The sequence below is a fragment of the Opisthocomus hoazin genome, chromosome 8 (genome assembly GCF_030867145.1).
Source record: "Opisthocomus hoazin isolate bOpiHoa1 chromosome 8, bOpiHoa1.hap1, whole genome shotgun sequence".
NCBI classification, from domain to species: domain Eukaryota; kingdom Metazoa; phylum Chordata; class Aves; order Opisthocomiformes; family Opisthocomidae; genus Opisthocomus; species Opisthocomus hoazin.
Genome location: NC_134421.1, coordinates 61,126,852 through 61,143,121, shown reverse-complemented (window position 1 = coordinate 61,143,121; position 16,270 = coordinate 61,126,852). Strand labels below are relative to the sequence as shown.

Genomic DNA, 16,270 nt, shown 5'->3' with positions numbered 1-16,270 from the left:
AATGCCAGACTTCGCTGCTGCTTGTTGAATATTGAATAAAAGGGTCTATTAGACACTCTGGTCTCCTGCCACAGAAAATGAAGCAAGCTGGTAAAACACCTGGAGTTATTCTTGGGCCTTGAGAGTGCCGCACCGGGGAGTATAACGTGTAACTCATTAATGTTTAAGCATTTCAGGAGCTGAACAGGATTTTAATTTGGTATGTTACAACATAAGCTTTGTGGAAAAATATTAAAATAACTGATGGTGGGCATGACTGAAAAATGCAGTACTAATGCATCAGGCCAATTGATTTGATGTGAATTTGTCACTAATATGAATGTATACAGCAGAGGCGCCTGGGGCTTTCCTTACCTGCCTGATAGCTGATGTACGTATCTTAGCACTCGCCAGGAATCACCATTTTGCACAGATACTTACCCAGATCTGGATCAGAAAATCACCATTCACAAGCTCTGGGAAATTATTTGATTAGGAAAATATGGTATTCAGAACAACACATATTAAAATGCCATTTTTTCACAGGCAGAAGAAAAATATAATTTTTCTGATGAGTATCTATTGCATAGCTGACAATGGAATGGCCATTTAAACTTTTCCGCCGTTATCTTTCTTTTCCTATACTTAATGGCATTCAGTTGCATTCTTTTATGGCCAAGCCAGCTTTTGGTCATTCTGCAGGGTAAGATAATTTGCTTTCTGTTGCAGCCACACTGACATAAACAATATTCAGCTTTCTGAAACATGACAGCGAGAAAATGAGATCTCTCTTGTCACTGACTAGGGCATTTAGTTGCAGATTTGGTTCAATAACTCTTGGAGATTTTCAATTCTAATGCAGGAGTACAATAATTGTTTGTTTTTCTTCCTCTTTATTCTCTCTAATCACTTTATTTCATAGTTGCAGAAGGACTACTAAAGGACACACCTGACTGAGAAAACAACAGCTTATCCTTGGATGATGCTTATTTTATTAATATATATACACTGAAGGTCTAATTTGCAAGCTTTCTTCCTAGGATGCCTGTGTGTATGCGTAAGCTCTTCACATGTTCAGTAGAATGACTCTGCCATTCGCATTGCCCTGAACAGAAACTGTATTACTTATATTCATCTGAAAGTTCTGTATTAAAACTGTCAATAACTGCTGATTTGTGTGAACAACTTAAATCTGTGAGGAATATAAATCTTTTTTTCCTGTCTGGAAGTGTACCTTTACTGTTTTCAATTGCCAAAATTCTTGTACTAAAAAAGTGTGTGATCCCACAAGATATAACTTGTTCCCTGTTCTGGTTACTATAAAGCAATAGTGAGGTGTGGATGGACTCCATTCTCACTTCTTCACTTTTGAACTCGCCACACAAGAGCACCTTCAAAACCTTTAAATGACCACTGCTTTTGTCATGACACCCACAGAAAAACTGTTTGTGATTATTTTTCATTGTGCAACTGCTCTCTTCCGTGAACAACTTTTGAGCATGCTAATCATCTTTGTAAGAAGAACATTATGCAGCTAATCCCAATTACTCTTATGTTAGACACCTCCTTAAATTCTTTTCATCCAAACACAAATAATTTTATACTGGATTAGTTGGTCACACTTTCCTCTTGATGACAGATCAACCATCAGATAAGGCAACAGTGCTTGCTAACGTTTGTGCAATCCGGATAGCCGCTGTTTCTTACTTTTCTTTCCTCTCTTCTAGATAGCTTAGCAGTGAGTGTTCATGCTTGCTTTATCTGATTGCCCTTGAATGTTTTGCATAATTGTGTAGATTCCTGTCTCTCTGCATCTATTACAGCTCCTAGGTTAATCCTTGTGGTAGTCTGGGCTATAGACAGTCAACTGTATTCATGTTGCATTAGCAAATGTAGAGCAAGTCACAAAGCCATTGAGCAAGTCAGACAGTAATACTGGTGTGATTTATGTTGTAGGAGAACCATGCCCAGAGAATGGCAGAAGCCCAGGCTCGGTGTCTACGCACCACAGTTCTCCAAGAAGTGACTACACTACTTACGCTAACAGTAATCACGCTGTCTCTAGTAGCAATGCTACACCCCCCGAGGGCTTCACTTCTCACAGCCTGCAAACCAGTGACGTTGTGATCCATCGCAAGGAGAATGAAGGCTTTGGCTTTGTTATCATCAGTTCCCTGAACAGGCCCGAATCTGGGTCCACAATAAGTAAGTAAATCACATTTTTCTGCCTATGTTTTTCCAGGTTTACCCTAATAAAAAGAATGAATAATAAAATGAAGTATAGACGTTATGACTGAGTACAGGCAGATGGTGAATATAGTGGCAGGATCTGCCCTTAATGATTATAGTTCATGTTCCTGTCCAGAAAACTAATGTTTGATGGGGCTTGACTTTATCACTTTAATATAGGCATCCGGTGCCATTTGAGATGTCCTAGGTACCTCTAGGGAGAAGTTGGGCAAATGTGACACAGGACCTGCAGGAGACTCAGATCATCCTTTGGCAGTGGCAGCTGCAGGTAGAGGGGTGCCCTTGGGTGTTTGTTTCAAATGGCATTTAACCAACTGTAAGCTCAGCCCCTTGCCAGGAGGAACTATAAAAGACTTTATGTTGAGAGACATCCACTTCTCTCACCAAATCCATCTGAAACTGTGAACGCTAAACACTGCTGAAAAACCAAGGCAAGTGAGAACATTTGTTATTTTGCAAGTTGCAGCCTAATGCAGTCCTTTTCCTGCATTCAAAACACATTTTGAAGGAACTGTTCTTTTGCCCAAAACTGGTTCCTGAGGAAATAAAATAACATTTTCAACTTTTAGTGTCAAACTTCACTCTTCTAAATTCATAGCAGAAAAGCAACTAAGAGAGTACTGGAAAAGCCATATCTCACAACAGCAAATGATCTCAGAAAACTTCTTTGCAATATTTCATGATCATGCAGTTATTAAAAGAGTTGCTTTTTGTTTTACCTCAGCTGAATTTTAAAATTCCATGATTGCCAGAATAAATATTGTAACAAAACTGCGGATAATTAGCCTCTCGGGACTTTGAGTTTTCACTTTATTGAAGAAATAGCCAAATGGAAGTTCTTTGCAGAAGATCAGACAGGAAAAATATGATCCATAGAGGACATTGAAATACATACATATTAATCACTTAAGTCAGTCACAAATTTTTCAAGAAAATTATTTCACAGGTAGGTTTTGTGTTTGGGGGAGACGGAGAGTGAAAGAGGAGAGGATGAGAAAGAGAAAATGCCCAAGCAGCCAAAAGTTCTGTGACTGGAGTGTTCTGCTGAGGACAACAGACCCAGGTTCAAGATCTTGCTTTGCCTCCTACCCTCCAACACATTCTTGAGGTACTTCTCCTTCTCCTCAAGCAACTACATAGGTAGGCACTGTTGAACCTCAGCTGAACACCTCCAATACTAAATGAAAATGACAGTCTGCTGTTGAAGTGACAAGTGAATTTATTCAAATAATAACTACATTGAATTTCAGTGATCCCAAAGAGCACCCAAATCCTAAGTTTAGAAGAACAGCAATGAATGAAAAAATGACATTTGCTGTGGAGAGTGACAGAACGGAGAAGAAATTATGCTTTCTGTGTGAGCTCTGTTCAAAAAATGTAGTAAAAAAATCAGCTGAAAATTACATGCTCTGTCATCAGCAATAAAAACAGGCTAAAAATCATTGGTCATTTGTAATTTAAGGGAGGATCATTAATACTTAATTAATATTTATGTGGGCAAAGTAATTTGGCTTACATTAACAGGAGCATAGTCAGTAGATTGAGGGGAAATTATTATCCCCTTTTACTCAGCATTCATTAGGACCCATCTAGACTACAGTATCCAACTTTTGGGCCCTTTGGTAGGAGACAGAACAGAAAAACTTCAGCAGCAGCCACTGAGACCTCCTGAAGTCCGTTTCAGCTTGAAATAACCTGAAACACTGATTAAAATATGCAATCGGGGTAGAAAAGGTATTAACAGTAGGAAAGTATCAGCTGAATGGGGGAGGTGTGATGTCCAAAATACAGCTTACATCAGGATTGAAATATGGATTTGCATGGCACCATGTCAAGCACCCTGGTGGTCACTCACTTCTCATAGCAGTAGTATGTATATTTCAGAATCGCAGAATGTTAGGGGTTGGAAGGGACCTCTGTGGGTCATCTAGTCCAACCCGCCTGCCAAAGCAGGGTCACCTACAGCAAGCTGCACAGGAACTTGTCCAGGCAGGGTTTTGAATATCTCCAGAGAGGGAGAATCCACAAACTCTCTGGGCAACCTGTTCCAGTGCTCCGTCACCCTCAGAGGGAAGAAGTTCTTCCTCATGTTCAGACAGAACTTCCTCTGCTTCATTTTGTGCCCATTGCCCCTTGTCCTGTTGCTGGGCACCACTGAAAAGAGTCTGGCCCCATCCTCCTGACAACCACCTGAAGATATCTATAAGTATTTATAAGGTTCCCCCTCAGCCTTCTCTTCTTCAGGCTAAACAAACCCAGCTCCCTCAGCCTTTCCTCGCAGGAGAGATGCTCCAGTCCCCTCATCATCCTCATAGCCCTCCGCTGGACTCTCTCCAGTAGCTCTTCATCTTTCTTGAACTGGGGAGCCCAGAACTGGACAGAGTGCTCCAGATGGGGCCTCCCTAGGGCAGAGTAGAGGGGGAGGAGAACCTCCCTCGACCTGCTGGCCACACTCTTCTTAATGCACCCCAGGATGCCATTGGCCTTCTTGGCAGCCAGGGCAGGCACACTGCTGGCTCACGGTTAACCTGTCATCCCCCAGCACTCCCAGGTCCCTCTCCGCAGAGCTGCTCTCCAGCAGATCCGCCCCGAGCCTGTACTGGTTCATGGGGTTGTTCCTCCCCAGGTGCAGGACCCTGCATATTTGGTGAAATGTTGTACTGTATATTCAGTGTTTCTGGTTTCAGAGCCAGGTGTTGCCAGCTCATGCATCCCCACGTGGCACAGCATGATGCTGTGCAGACATACCCTAAACATATGCAGTTAAAAGCTAATGTTGTCGTTGCAAGTCAACTCTGAAAAAATGAAAATGGACAAAATAGGTCAGAAAAGGGAGTATTTGCAGTGCCATACACTACTAGGAGTAGACTAGTCTGAGGAGTTGTCTTACTGGAACATCCTCAAGGCGAAGTGAAGATGAGTTCCTTTGATTTAAGAATGTTTATTTTGATAACTCTGTTCCCCTCTCCACTTTCTTGTAAAAGCAAAAGACTTCAGGACTTGAGAGTTCAAGTACCATCATTGCTTTTACTCTAGAAGGCAATTAAATGTGCACTGAAAGTATTTTCGTTGTTCTTGAAATCACACTTATAAACTATGTTTTACAGTCCAACAAATTACAACAGCTCTTGCTCATTACAGAGGTGTGAACCTTGCATCACCAGGTGCTTGTGCTTCAAGCACTCTTAAAATTGAGGTAGTCATTCAGAGCTTCAACTAACCTCAGGGCTGCAGATTGATGGGTTTGCTGCTTTGAGGTTGGCCCAAAGCTCAAGGGATTACACAAAAGGTCACGCTCTGGGTGTTTGCCAGGGGAGTTAAAACCAGCACTGGCTGTGAAGCTGTGGGACCACCCCATGAAGCTGGATGAGCAGTGCTCCAGCTGTGTCTCATACCCCTTTCCCACCTGCTCGGGCGGGCTGTGCTGCTCCCACATACCCTGTTAGGAGTGCCTCACCCTCCCTCCGGCCTGGAAAAGAGCCACAAAAGGTGCAGGAGCTCCCAGAATTGAGGATGTTGTTCTTGTTCAAGGCTTAAGGCCTTTGTCATCTTTTCTCTCCACATCTTTTGCAAGGGGTTCATATCACTGGTCATTTACAGACCTGCCTTTGCTTTGCAGAAATTTTCAAAATGCTACGTGCGGTTTTTTTACTCTTGGTACAGGCATAGAGTGTGGACAGACTGCAGCCATAATTAGGGAATAGACTATTTTTTCATATTTTATCATAGGCAGCACTGTAGTAGCTGTCATTTAAATAAGTTACTATTAAGTAGTTAGGAGCCAGCCTTTAGATCTGGATGCAATTTTGACTTGCTTAAACATCCAATTCTTATGACAAAATGTCTTTTCCTGTGCTCTGTAATGATAGAAATTTTTTCTCCCCTTTGCCAAAGCATTGCTTGGGGTGTTCTCTAACCCAGCACAGGGGATTATCTTGCACCAAAGTACGGTTCTGATGTGGGGCAGATCAAGAGTGGAAAACGAGTGACAAGGATTGAATGAAGAGATTACACTGGGCAAAGCAGGGGCATAGACAAGGTCAGCCATGCTTCAAAATTATATCAGTAAAAGAAGATAAAGTGTATAAATAAAGAAATGTGTTTGAGTGGTACATCCAGGAGCAAGTCATTTTGGCTAGTGCAGAGCCCAGAGGAGCTTAGAGTGCTAAGACAGTAAAAAACCAGAATTCATCTGGTGAGGCTCCTGACCTGTTCCTAATGAAAGGATTAACTTCCAGTGCCCCTAAAACATATCATCATGCTTTCCCTCAGATCCCATCCCAACATTAAAAGGTGCCTTGACTTCTTCATACAGGCTATCTCAATTTGACCTTACTCTGTGCTTTCTTTTGCTGTGCAGGCTACACATAGGTTATCGAAATTTTGTCATCTCCAGTGGTATTTTTTTAAAGGACTCAGTGTCGCATTCCCAGCTGAATGCTTGGAAGCTACAAACTCTTGTTTTTCACTTTTGCTTTGAGGTAGATCTGAACTGCTTTAACCTCATGGCTCTGTGAGGACCTTCCCAGGCAACGACCTTTGCCCCCCCAATTACGAACATCTTTTAGATGGCCTGGTTCAGTGGCAGAGTTAAGTGGCCAAACTGAGCAAACTACAGCCTGTTTCTGAAGTCCTGTCCTGTGGAATACCTTCCTGCTGCCCCCAGTACAAATGGTTGCAGCACATGTGGTTCTGCGAGGAAGGGCTCCTCCTGGGGCTGTCCCCCCTGAGTCCACTGCATCCTGCAGCAACGTGTGAGGCTACGGAGGTACAGCTATGCCTGGGGTGGCATTGCCTCACATGGCAGTTCTGAGTGCCACACGACAGTTGAATACCGAAAGTGAGTTAATTGATCTGCCGCCTGTATTACGTTTAGGATAATACTCAATAGTGTCTGTCCTCTGTGGTAAAACTCCTTTCTTGTGGAGCTTTTCAGGGTATCGAGTTCAGTTCACTTTCTGCATCCTCTGGAAAAGTACTTACAGCCAACTGGAAATGGCCAAAAGGAGATTTCAGGATTAATTTGTCCTAGAGCTTTATGGAGTACGATTGTCCTTGGCTACTTCATATCTTCCCACTGCTTTTACTCTGTGTGTTTGGGATGCAGGTCTCTCTAGGAGAAGAACCTGTGAACCCCTTTAAATCTCTTAGCACTCAAATTTCTGTAGAAAGAAACCATGTGCTGTGAACAGATCTCATTAACTGGCAACTTCCAGTGAAACTGGAAAATTGGCAATGTTTCCATGAATTTTATAGTAGCAGGTACTGTCAATTAGCACAATTATAAAGTGTAAACAAACTGAAAATACATGCATAATCAATAAAATTTTTTAAAAATTAAAGGCAGAAGGATGTGTGTACTTGTTATGATCTTCCTCCTGTTTAGCAAAAGAGGAATTATAGACTTAATTAGCCCCTACACTGCATACGCCAATGACTGTTGGATTTTCAAAACATGATAAAACATAATCTAATGAAAGAATTTTCTCTCATTTCTCAAAACATACAGTCTTAACTAAAAGCCATAAATCCAAGATAAGCCTCTGCTGACTGCAGAAAACAGCATTCTGCAACAAGTCCCATTCACCCCAGAGTTTTTTTGAACTCCTTGCAGTTTGGAGATAAAAACCAGTTATTGATCAATGATAACTGTGTGATCTGAGACAGTTATTTGGGTTGCAATTTCACCTGTGCTTCTTCCTGGGTAAGAAGGTTGCGGGGGTGACAATTTCTGTGATCAGTCTGCAAAAGCTAAAGAAAAAAGAGCTTTGGGAATTAAAATGTCCATCTACCCCAGCTTGTAGGTCTTTGGAATATAGCAGTGAAAACCCACCCGCACCGTGAGTCTCCCGTGGAACATATATGGGACCTGTGGGCAAGGGATCTGGTTTCTCATTTCTACTTGTCTTTGATATTCAGGTTTGAGCTGTTTTTCTGCCTCTTCAGCTAAAAAATCCCCACATTCTAAGCTTGTTTAACTGATAGTATAATTTGGAGCTAGAATAAATTATTACATGAGTTAGTTTTTTGAACAAATATGTGCAATTAATAATAATGAAATAACCTTAAGACATGAAAGGGATTTTTAATGTCACTGAAAATACATTGCTGCAGTTTGCAGGCATGAACTACTCAGTTTGCTATTTGCTTTTCTTTTTGGAGAATAAAACATGGAGGACCTTAACAACATCACTCCCCTCTCAAGGTGATTTTGTCCTCCAGTATGTTCCCAAATAGGTCATTTGGACCTAGTGGCTCTGCTTTTGTGTTTTCAAAGAACAAACTCTGCAAGTTTTCTTAGCACAAACCTGGGAAGGGAATTGAGGTTTTTCTAGTGATTCCACAGGGGCCGTTTTGCTTTCAGAAGAAGCCTGAATTAAGGTGCCTAAGTTCCATTAATTTTTTGCTGCCCAGTTTTTCTTAGACCTTCAGATTACTAAGGTACGTGCACTCCTTCCCACTCCTTCTTGTGCCTGTGACAAAATCATGCTATGCAAGTAAATATGCTCCATATCAGCACAAAACAAGATGTTTCAATTCATAGGTTCATTAACCCTCTAAGCAAAAGGGATTATTATCACCTGCAACTATATAACATGCCACAGATTTCTATTTTCCAAAGGAGTGTCACATAAAATAGCCCATAAATTTCAGGAAAATATTTTTTCTTGATTATCTGTTAGCCCTGATAGAAAGTCTGCTATACTCAAGCTTCCCAAATTTTAGATTATTCAGTAGCAATGAAATTACAGATGTTCACATTTAATGTATTCTCTCAATTAAAATCTGATATGCTGGAGCCTGCTGGTTGAATGAAAACTCTTGCACCTTTTGAGAATTGAGGATATAATAAATATTCATGTGATCAGCTGTATAACATTGAAAAGGACAGCTGGCTCAGGAAGGTTCATTTGCTTGGTTTACTGTCTATATCCGTTAACATTAGAAAAGATTACAAGAATTTATCTGCCAGAGTGTTTAATAGATAATGTAAAGGTTCATTTTTTTCACCTTAACTGGTTATTTTTGACATTTAGCTACTATATAGGGAAAAAACAGGAAAGTTACATTCTACAAAATGTAGTCTCCACATTTATGACTAAAAGAACTGAATAGATGTGAAAAAACATTCTCAATGTAAACCAGAAAAGCTTTATTTGTTGGTAACATTTTCTTAGAATCGGCTGTTTCTAGCCTATGGGTCTCCCAGGTGAGAGGAAATCGTTTTTATTTCCAAAAAGTACGAGGCTGATAGAAATGTACAGTGTTCGAAGCAGTATTTGTATTCAGCAACAGCTCTGGCTACGCGTACAACTGACCCAAGCACATGGACCCTCAGGTGTAGAGCCACAGAATTTACTCTTTCTTTTCTATGACGTGAAGGCGTAGGATGTTAATTTAGCTCATGGAAAGTAAAGTGACTGATTTTATCAAGTAAAAATATTATTATATAGAAAACTGTGAATTTGTAGCTATCAGTAAGTTTCTGAAAGCAGACCTTATCCACTTTCTAAATGCCAATATTTCTTTTAGATTATTTTGTCTCTTATTTTTTTAATTTAAGTTCTCTTTTGATCATGAGCTTAGAGGTGATCATTGCACAGTTAACTGCCTTCTGGGAAAGCACCAGTTGCTAGGTGCCATCACTGGGTCAGTTTGTGTTCTTGACACAAACATTGTAAATATCTGAGGGAGATTTAGAAGGAGAGGTTGATGGCTTTAAATATCTTAGAAGCTTTGGTGCACTCAGGATTCAAGTCTTCCTGAAGTCATGATTTTTTCAAAAAAAACCACTGCAGAACAGTTAGATCATATCATAAGATCCGTTGTTAGGAAATGCTTCTGCGGCATTGATGTAGAATTTTTTGGATCTAGGATTTTGACTTCTGCTTTGGAAGGATTTATTTAAGGTAGGTATCCATGTATACCCCTCGTGAGTATGATATTATGGATGACTTGATAGTGTTAAAGAAAAAAATCTTGCGTATTTATTTTGGAGAACTATGTTTTATAGACACATAAGCTGCATCTCACTCATTTCCTGTATTTTCAACAGTTAGAAAAATTTGTATAAATCCCTGTTTGCTATAATATTTTTCCCTTGGAGTCACATCCATTGTGTAGCCTGAGCGAACTAAGAAATAAATTGTCCTGCAAAGGAATAGCTTGTTTTCTGTGCTCACTCTTTGCGTGAGTAATGGCATGGTTGAAAAAGAAGCCACAAATCCAAGTGTTTCTATATAGGCTGCTAATATTATATGCTGCTCAGGTAACTCAGTGTTTTGGAATAAGTGGATCAAATTCTCTGCAGAGTCTAATCCAGGCACATGCTGCCACTGTTCAAAATGTACATATGTTTGGAGAATAGCTTGTGGCGAATTCTTAAAAGAGGTGTGAATAGATTAGTAAAAATTTTTAAGAGCGAGTGGAATCATTTACCAGCAGTCAAGTGATCTGTGACTTCCTTTAAAAGGTCACATTATTGAATGCTTTGCTTAGACAAAAATAAAGCACTGAAGATGCAAGAAAAAACACGATGTGTTAACAAAGCCCCAGTTAAGTACCTAACACGGGAGGTTACTTCCCGTGAAGAGACCTATGATGCTGGGAGAGATGGAAGAGCCGCGAAGCTGCGCGCTCTCCCTGGCCGTGACCAGTGGCAGAGAGGACAGCACCTACAGAACACAGGGGCCTTCCCCAGACATGTCCTTGGCTTTCACAGCCATGACTTTATGATTTAATTAGCAGTGGATCCACCCCTGTGAAACTGTCTAATTCCTTTTTGAATCCTTTCATTCTTCTGGCCCTCCAGAAGGTTGCCCTACCTTCTCTTCTCCAGGCTGCAGACAGCAAGTTCATGGGCTACTGCTTTGAGCAGAGGCTGTTTTCTGCTTCTCACGGCGATGCTGTCTTTCGCTGAGTCTTTGCTAGTTCAGCGCTGTGGTCTTTGAGATGAGGATACTGAAACTACTAGCAATACTCAGACTTTAGGTGCACAGTAGTAACTAGCAGTAATCTCATTTGCTATTCTTTTTCTAACTCTTTAAATTCTATTTACTGTTTTACTGACTTTGTGTTTTGAGAGAAGTAAGCACACTTCTTTCAAGCTCCTGAGTGGTAATAATTAATATAGGGCTCCTCTCTGCTTAAGCTTAGGCAGGGTTAATTTTTCCCCATGTGCATCATCTTGCATTTCTTTTCATGACATCTTGTCTGCCACTTCACTCCACCTACTCGGTACTGACAGTTTAACAGCTCTTGCACGCCTGTTTTGGATGTGACCATTCTGAATGATAAAAATTCTCCATTATGGAAATTCACAGTTGCTTTCTACCCTTGTTCCTTAGCTTTTACCTAATTAATCCCCTATGAGAGTAGCTCCTTCTTATCCCTTCACAGTAAGGATTTCACCACCAAAGGCTCTTAAAAGTTTTCTAATATATTCTAACGTAGAATCGTAGAATGGTTTGGGTTGGAAGGGACCTTACAGATCATCCATTTCCAAACCCCCTGCCATGGGTGGGGACCACTAGACCAGGTTGCTCAAAGCCCCGTCCACCCTGGCCTTGAACACTTCCAAGAAGGGGGCGGCCACAGCTTCTCTGGGCAACCTGTTCCAGTGCCTAGGCACCCTCATAGTAAAGAATTTCTTCCTTATATCTAATCTAAATCTACCCTTTTTCCATCTAAAGCCTTTACCCCTTGTCCTATCACTTCATGCCCTTGTGAAAAGTCCCTCTCCAGCTTTCTTGTGGGCCCCTTCAGGTACTGGAAGGCTCCCTAGAGACTTCCCTTCTGCAGGCTGAACAACACCAACTCTCTCAGCCTTTCCTCACAGGAGAGGTGCTCCAGCCCTCTGATCATTTTTGTGGCCCTGCTCTGGACCCGATCCAACAGGTCCTTGTCTTTCCTGTGCTGAGGGCTCCAGAGTTGGACTCAGGCCTCCAGGCGGGGTCTCACCAGAGTGGAGTAGAGTGGCAGAATCCCCTCTCTTGACCTGCTGGCCATGCTGCTGGGGATGCAGCCCAGGATACAGTTGGCCTTCTGGCCTGTGAGTGCACATTTCTGGGTCATGTTGAGCTTCTCATCAACCAGCAGCCCCAAGTCGTTCTAACTCAGGGCTGCTCTCAATCCCTTCTCCGCCCAGCCTGTATGCTTGCAAATAAATCCTCCCCTCCCAAGGCATCAGCAGGGACCATGGTGGCCAGGATATTGTGGCTTAGGAGGAGAATCAGGCAGACCTCCACTGGGGAGCACAAGAGGAGATCAGAAGTTCCTTGGGATATTACTGGGAGAGAAGGAGACAGGAGATAAACTTCTCCTCGCATTAACTAGAAAAGCGCAGAAGCCAACTTCTGCTGAATGGTGGTGAGTTTCGTTAGTAATTCACTGGGCTTGCCCACAAAATCCTTATATAGCATACCACTGGTGTCCTTTACAGAATCTGATAGAGATTTGGGTTCCTTCTGCAGAAGCTTTCCACACCCCACTCTGCAGCAAGATCATATGGCAACACATTGAACCAATACAACCTCAGAAGAGGAGCATTAAATCCTCTAAATCCAAAGCATAGTAGAAAAGGTACCTTCACAGGCATGAGCTTTGTTCTGAAGGTCAGCTACTGTTGCTCCTTTCATAGCACAGCAGAATGGAGTGCAGTGATAACAAAACATTTAGAGTAGATACTTTTATAGGGAAGGTCAAAGTCATTAGGCTTAAGAGACAGAAAAAAAAGGAGTACAAAGTTCCTCCTCTTTCTCCCTCCCTTCCCTGTTCTCAGGATTTGGAGCAGAATAGGATGCTTGTGGCTGTCCCACCTCCAGCCTGGATTTTAGTAGACATCTCAAATATGCAGATGTCTGCTCTAATCACTTGTCAGGTGCAAGAAGTCCAACAAAAATTGTTTTGGCAAATTAATAGGATTTCCCACCCACTCCCCTCACCACGGAAATGATGTTTCTACTTAATTGTTTAGGCTAGAAAAAACATCTTTAGTGTTAGACATGGCAAGCATGAGAATTTTAACTACGGCATCTCAGCCATAATACTTCTCCTTCTTTCTTCCCACTAAATTCCTTGCTCTTTCACATAAGGCAGTCTCATTTTCAGATCTCCACTGATGTGGTAGAGACACGGTAATTTCAGACAGACCTTTTGTTACATATACCAGAAGCAGGCGGGTTTTAGTCTTAGCTTAAATGATTCTTGGTGATGCTTTAAGGATTGGTTTGATGCGAAGGGCCCTGTGTGAATGTAAACTGTTTCAGTGTCAAGTTACCATTTTACTTGTTTACTTACTGATATGCATGCATGGCAGCTATACATCTGCATGAACGGCAAAATAAACAAAGTTTTGTACAAAGTGTGGCTAATCATATTTAGTATATTTTAAAACATAGAAAAGTTAAGACATAGTGACATAAATTAGGTGCTTATTTCCTAAGCAGCAAGACATTTCTGAAGTACACTAGTCGTGTCCTTATTACCAAAGCCAGAACTGAATTTATATTCTTGCCTGAACTATAGTGGTAAAGAAGCATGCAGTTTGATTATGGCTTGCACTTCAGAGTACTCACTTATATTTCTAGTTGTCAGAAAATTGATTTTAACACTGTAAACAACACTTGTGTCCATACTAGAAACAAAAGTCACTTTGAGGTATGTGCATGGTGACTTTTCATGAGATGTGCAATCTGTGTTTGTCACCATCAACTTCAAGGAATGTTTATCAGAGGGCTGAGAAATTTGTTCTGCAGAGATGGAGTATTCTGCACACATCTTCTGATAGAGCTTTTTTTTATATGAGCATTGATATCCTAGATACTTCTCAGAAAATACTTGATGAATCTTTTCTTTCACCTTTTCCAAGTTCTCTGCAGATATTAGAATTTTAAGGATATATTATTTTAAAAAGAAACAAACACGACTGTTTTTAAACACCAGTTGCAGGCGTATAGTGAAGGCTAGCAGCTTCGTGCTAAGTTTGCCAAGACTGAAGTGTGGGATTGATGAGGGATACTTAGACACCATTAAGATAGTATATAGTCGAATTTAATTGTGATAAGCATGTTTATGACTAGCAAAGAGGAAGAAAAATAGCATGCTCTTTGAGAAGCCTAGATAGAGAGAAGTCAGCTATAGTATATGCATTTAGTTACAGACCAGAGGACAATATGGAAGAAACACTGGGAGAAAGATCAAGAGTAATATTTAGAAAATTCAGTGGAAGATGAGGGAAAAGACAGCACAAGAGAATGGATGGAGTATACAGAAAGGTGGAGGACCACAGAGAAGAGTAAAAGGAGAAGCAAAGTTGATCTGTAATGTTTTGAGAAGGGGGGTGGGTGAGGCGAGGGTGCAGTAAATGTGTCTATGCACTCATAATTAACTGTAAATCCATGCTGACATGTATCTAATTAGAAAGCTGTACATCTCAATAAACCTTCAGTATGATTTCTTATTTATCAATTAACGTATGCAAAAGGAGGAAGAGAACAATTTAGTGAACTCTGGGTGTTTTCAGTAATAACATCTATTTGTGTATGAAAGAAATCATGTTTTTAGTGCCTCTATTGCAACTTACAAATAAAGAAATTCTGTAAACTAGGACGTAGGAGGCAATTTATGACTACTACTTATTGTGCAAATTTATCCCCTTCACTACTTTAATGCGTTATTGTTCTCCTGGTCTGTTTATTATCTTGTTACATGCCAGGTTTGCAAAGTAGCTGAACCATAAACTCATTTCGGACTTCACGTGTATGCGCCATGTATATACGCACATCTTGATGCGGCATTTTTGGTGAAATCTGTACTGTGCTAATGCAAATGACATTGTATAAGAATTTATATTCTTATATGTTTATACACAAGCTGGTTTTTAATTCATATAGAACTTTATAACAAATGAACTCATTTTCTTTTGCTTGTGAACATCACCACTTGTTTTAGCATACGTTAACTGGGACTATTGTTCCTTTCCTAGCTGTACCCCATAAAATAGGGCGGATAATTGATGGAAGTCCTGCAGATCGCTGTGCAAAACTTAAAGTTGGAGACCGGATCTTAGCTGTGAATGGCCAGTCTATTATTAACATGCCTCATGCAGATATTGTGAAGCTAATTAAAGATGCAGGTCTCAGTGTAACTCTTCGCATCATTCCTCAGGAGGGTAAGTCAATGGCCCTTAAAAACAGGATGAAAATTTTAAGTAGCCTCCAATTAGCTTGAATTATGTCACCGCTTGAAAGAACGTCTTTTGTTTTGCTTTCTCAGCTGTAATGTACAGCACACCAAAATTACAGCCTTCGAACCAACTCAAATAATATCTGAATTCTTGAAAAGGTTTCTGGTTATGAAAAGGGTATTTAAAACAAACCTGGAGAAACCTGAAAGAAAGCTGAGTACCAGAGAGTCAGTATTTATGTCTTCGGAAGAATTGTCTTCTACATGGAAAAGCAGCCTACAAGAGAGCCAGGTTTTGAGTTCGTTCCCTTATATCCTGCTGTAAACCAAACCAAAGTTTGGCAAAGGGATGTACAAGAGACTGCGATGGCTGTCACCAGGCATGTTCAGCTGCCAGTTTCCTCCACGTATATCACTATAAATGCACAAGGCAAGGAAGAACTGAACCCTAAATTATCTCATTTGTAAGATGAGGATAAAGGGACAGACTCATTTTTCTGGTGATTACTCCACAGCTAATCAGTGAAGATCTTTTGATGTTGGTTTCATGGGTTTTGGGGTTGATTTCAGGGCTTTTTTTAATTTGGTGATGTGCTGTACTGGTGTATGAATTGTACAGGATTAGTGAGACTGAGGCTTTATATCTCAGCACCAAATACCATTAGAGCTAGGAATGTCACACAGCAAGCAATATAATTACTGAACGATCCACACTCCGGTTAGACGACCTTCACCTTCTGCTGCGGCATCCAGCAACGGGACAAGGAGATACTCTGACACTGGCTATGGACTGCAGCTGGGGGAGCTTACCTGCTTTGCTAAATGAATTCAGTGAAGGGAAAAACACAAACATGCA

At 40.9% G+C, this 16,270-nt stretch overlaps 1 protein-coding gene across 13 annotated transcripts in view; it reads left to right on the top strand.

The window, feature by feature from the left end:
- Positions 1-16,270, top strand: part of MAGI2 (membrane associated guanylate kinase, WW and PDZ domain containing 2) — a 786,243-nt gene that overhangs the window by 716,876 nt on the left and 53,097 nt on the right. For all 13 annotated transcript variants that reach the window (XM_075427760.1, XM_075427753.1, XM_075427751.1 and 10 more), the window contains 2 exons: positions 1,936-2,184; positions 15,215-15,400. In XM_075427760.1, the coding sequence (XP_075283875.1) occupies positions 1,936-2,184; positions 15,215-15,400 (435 nt within the window). The remainder of the gene's footprint in view (positions 1-1,935; positions 2,185-15,214; positions 15,401-16,270) is intronic.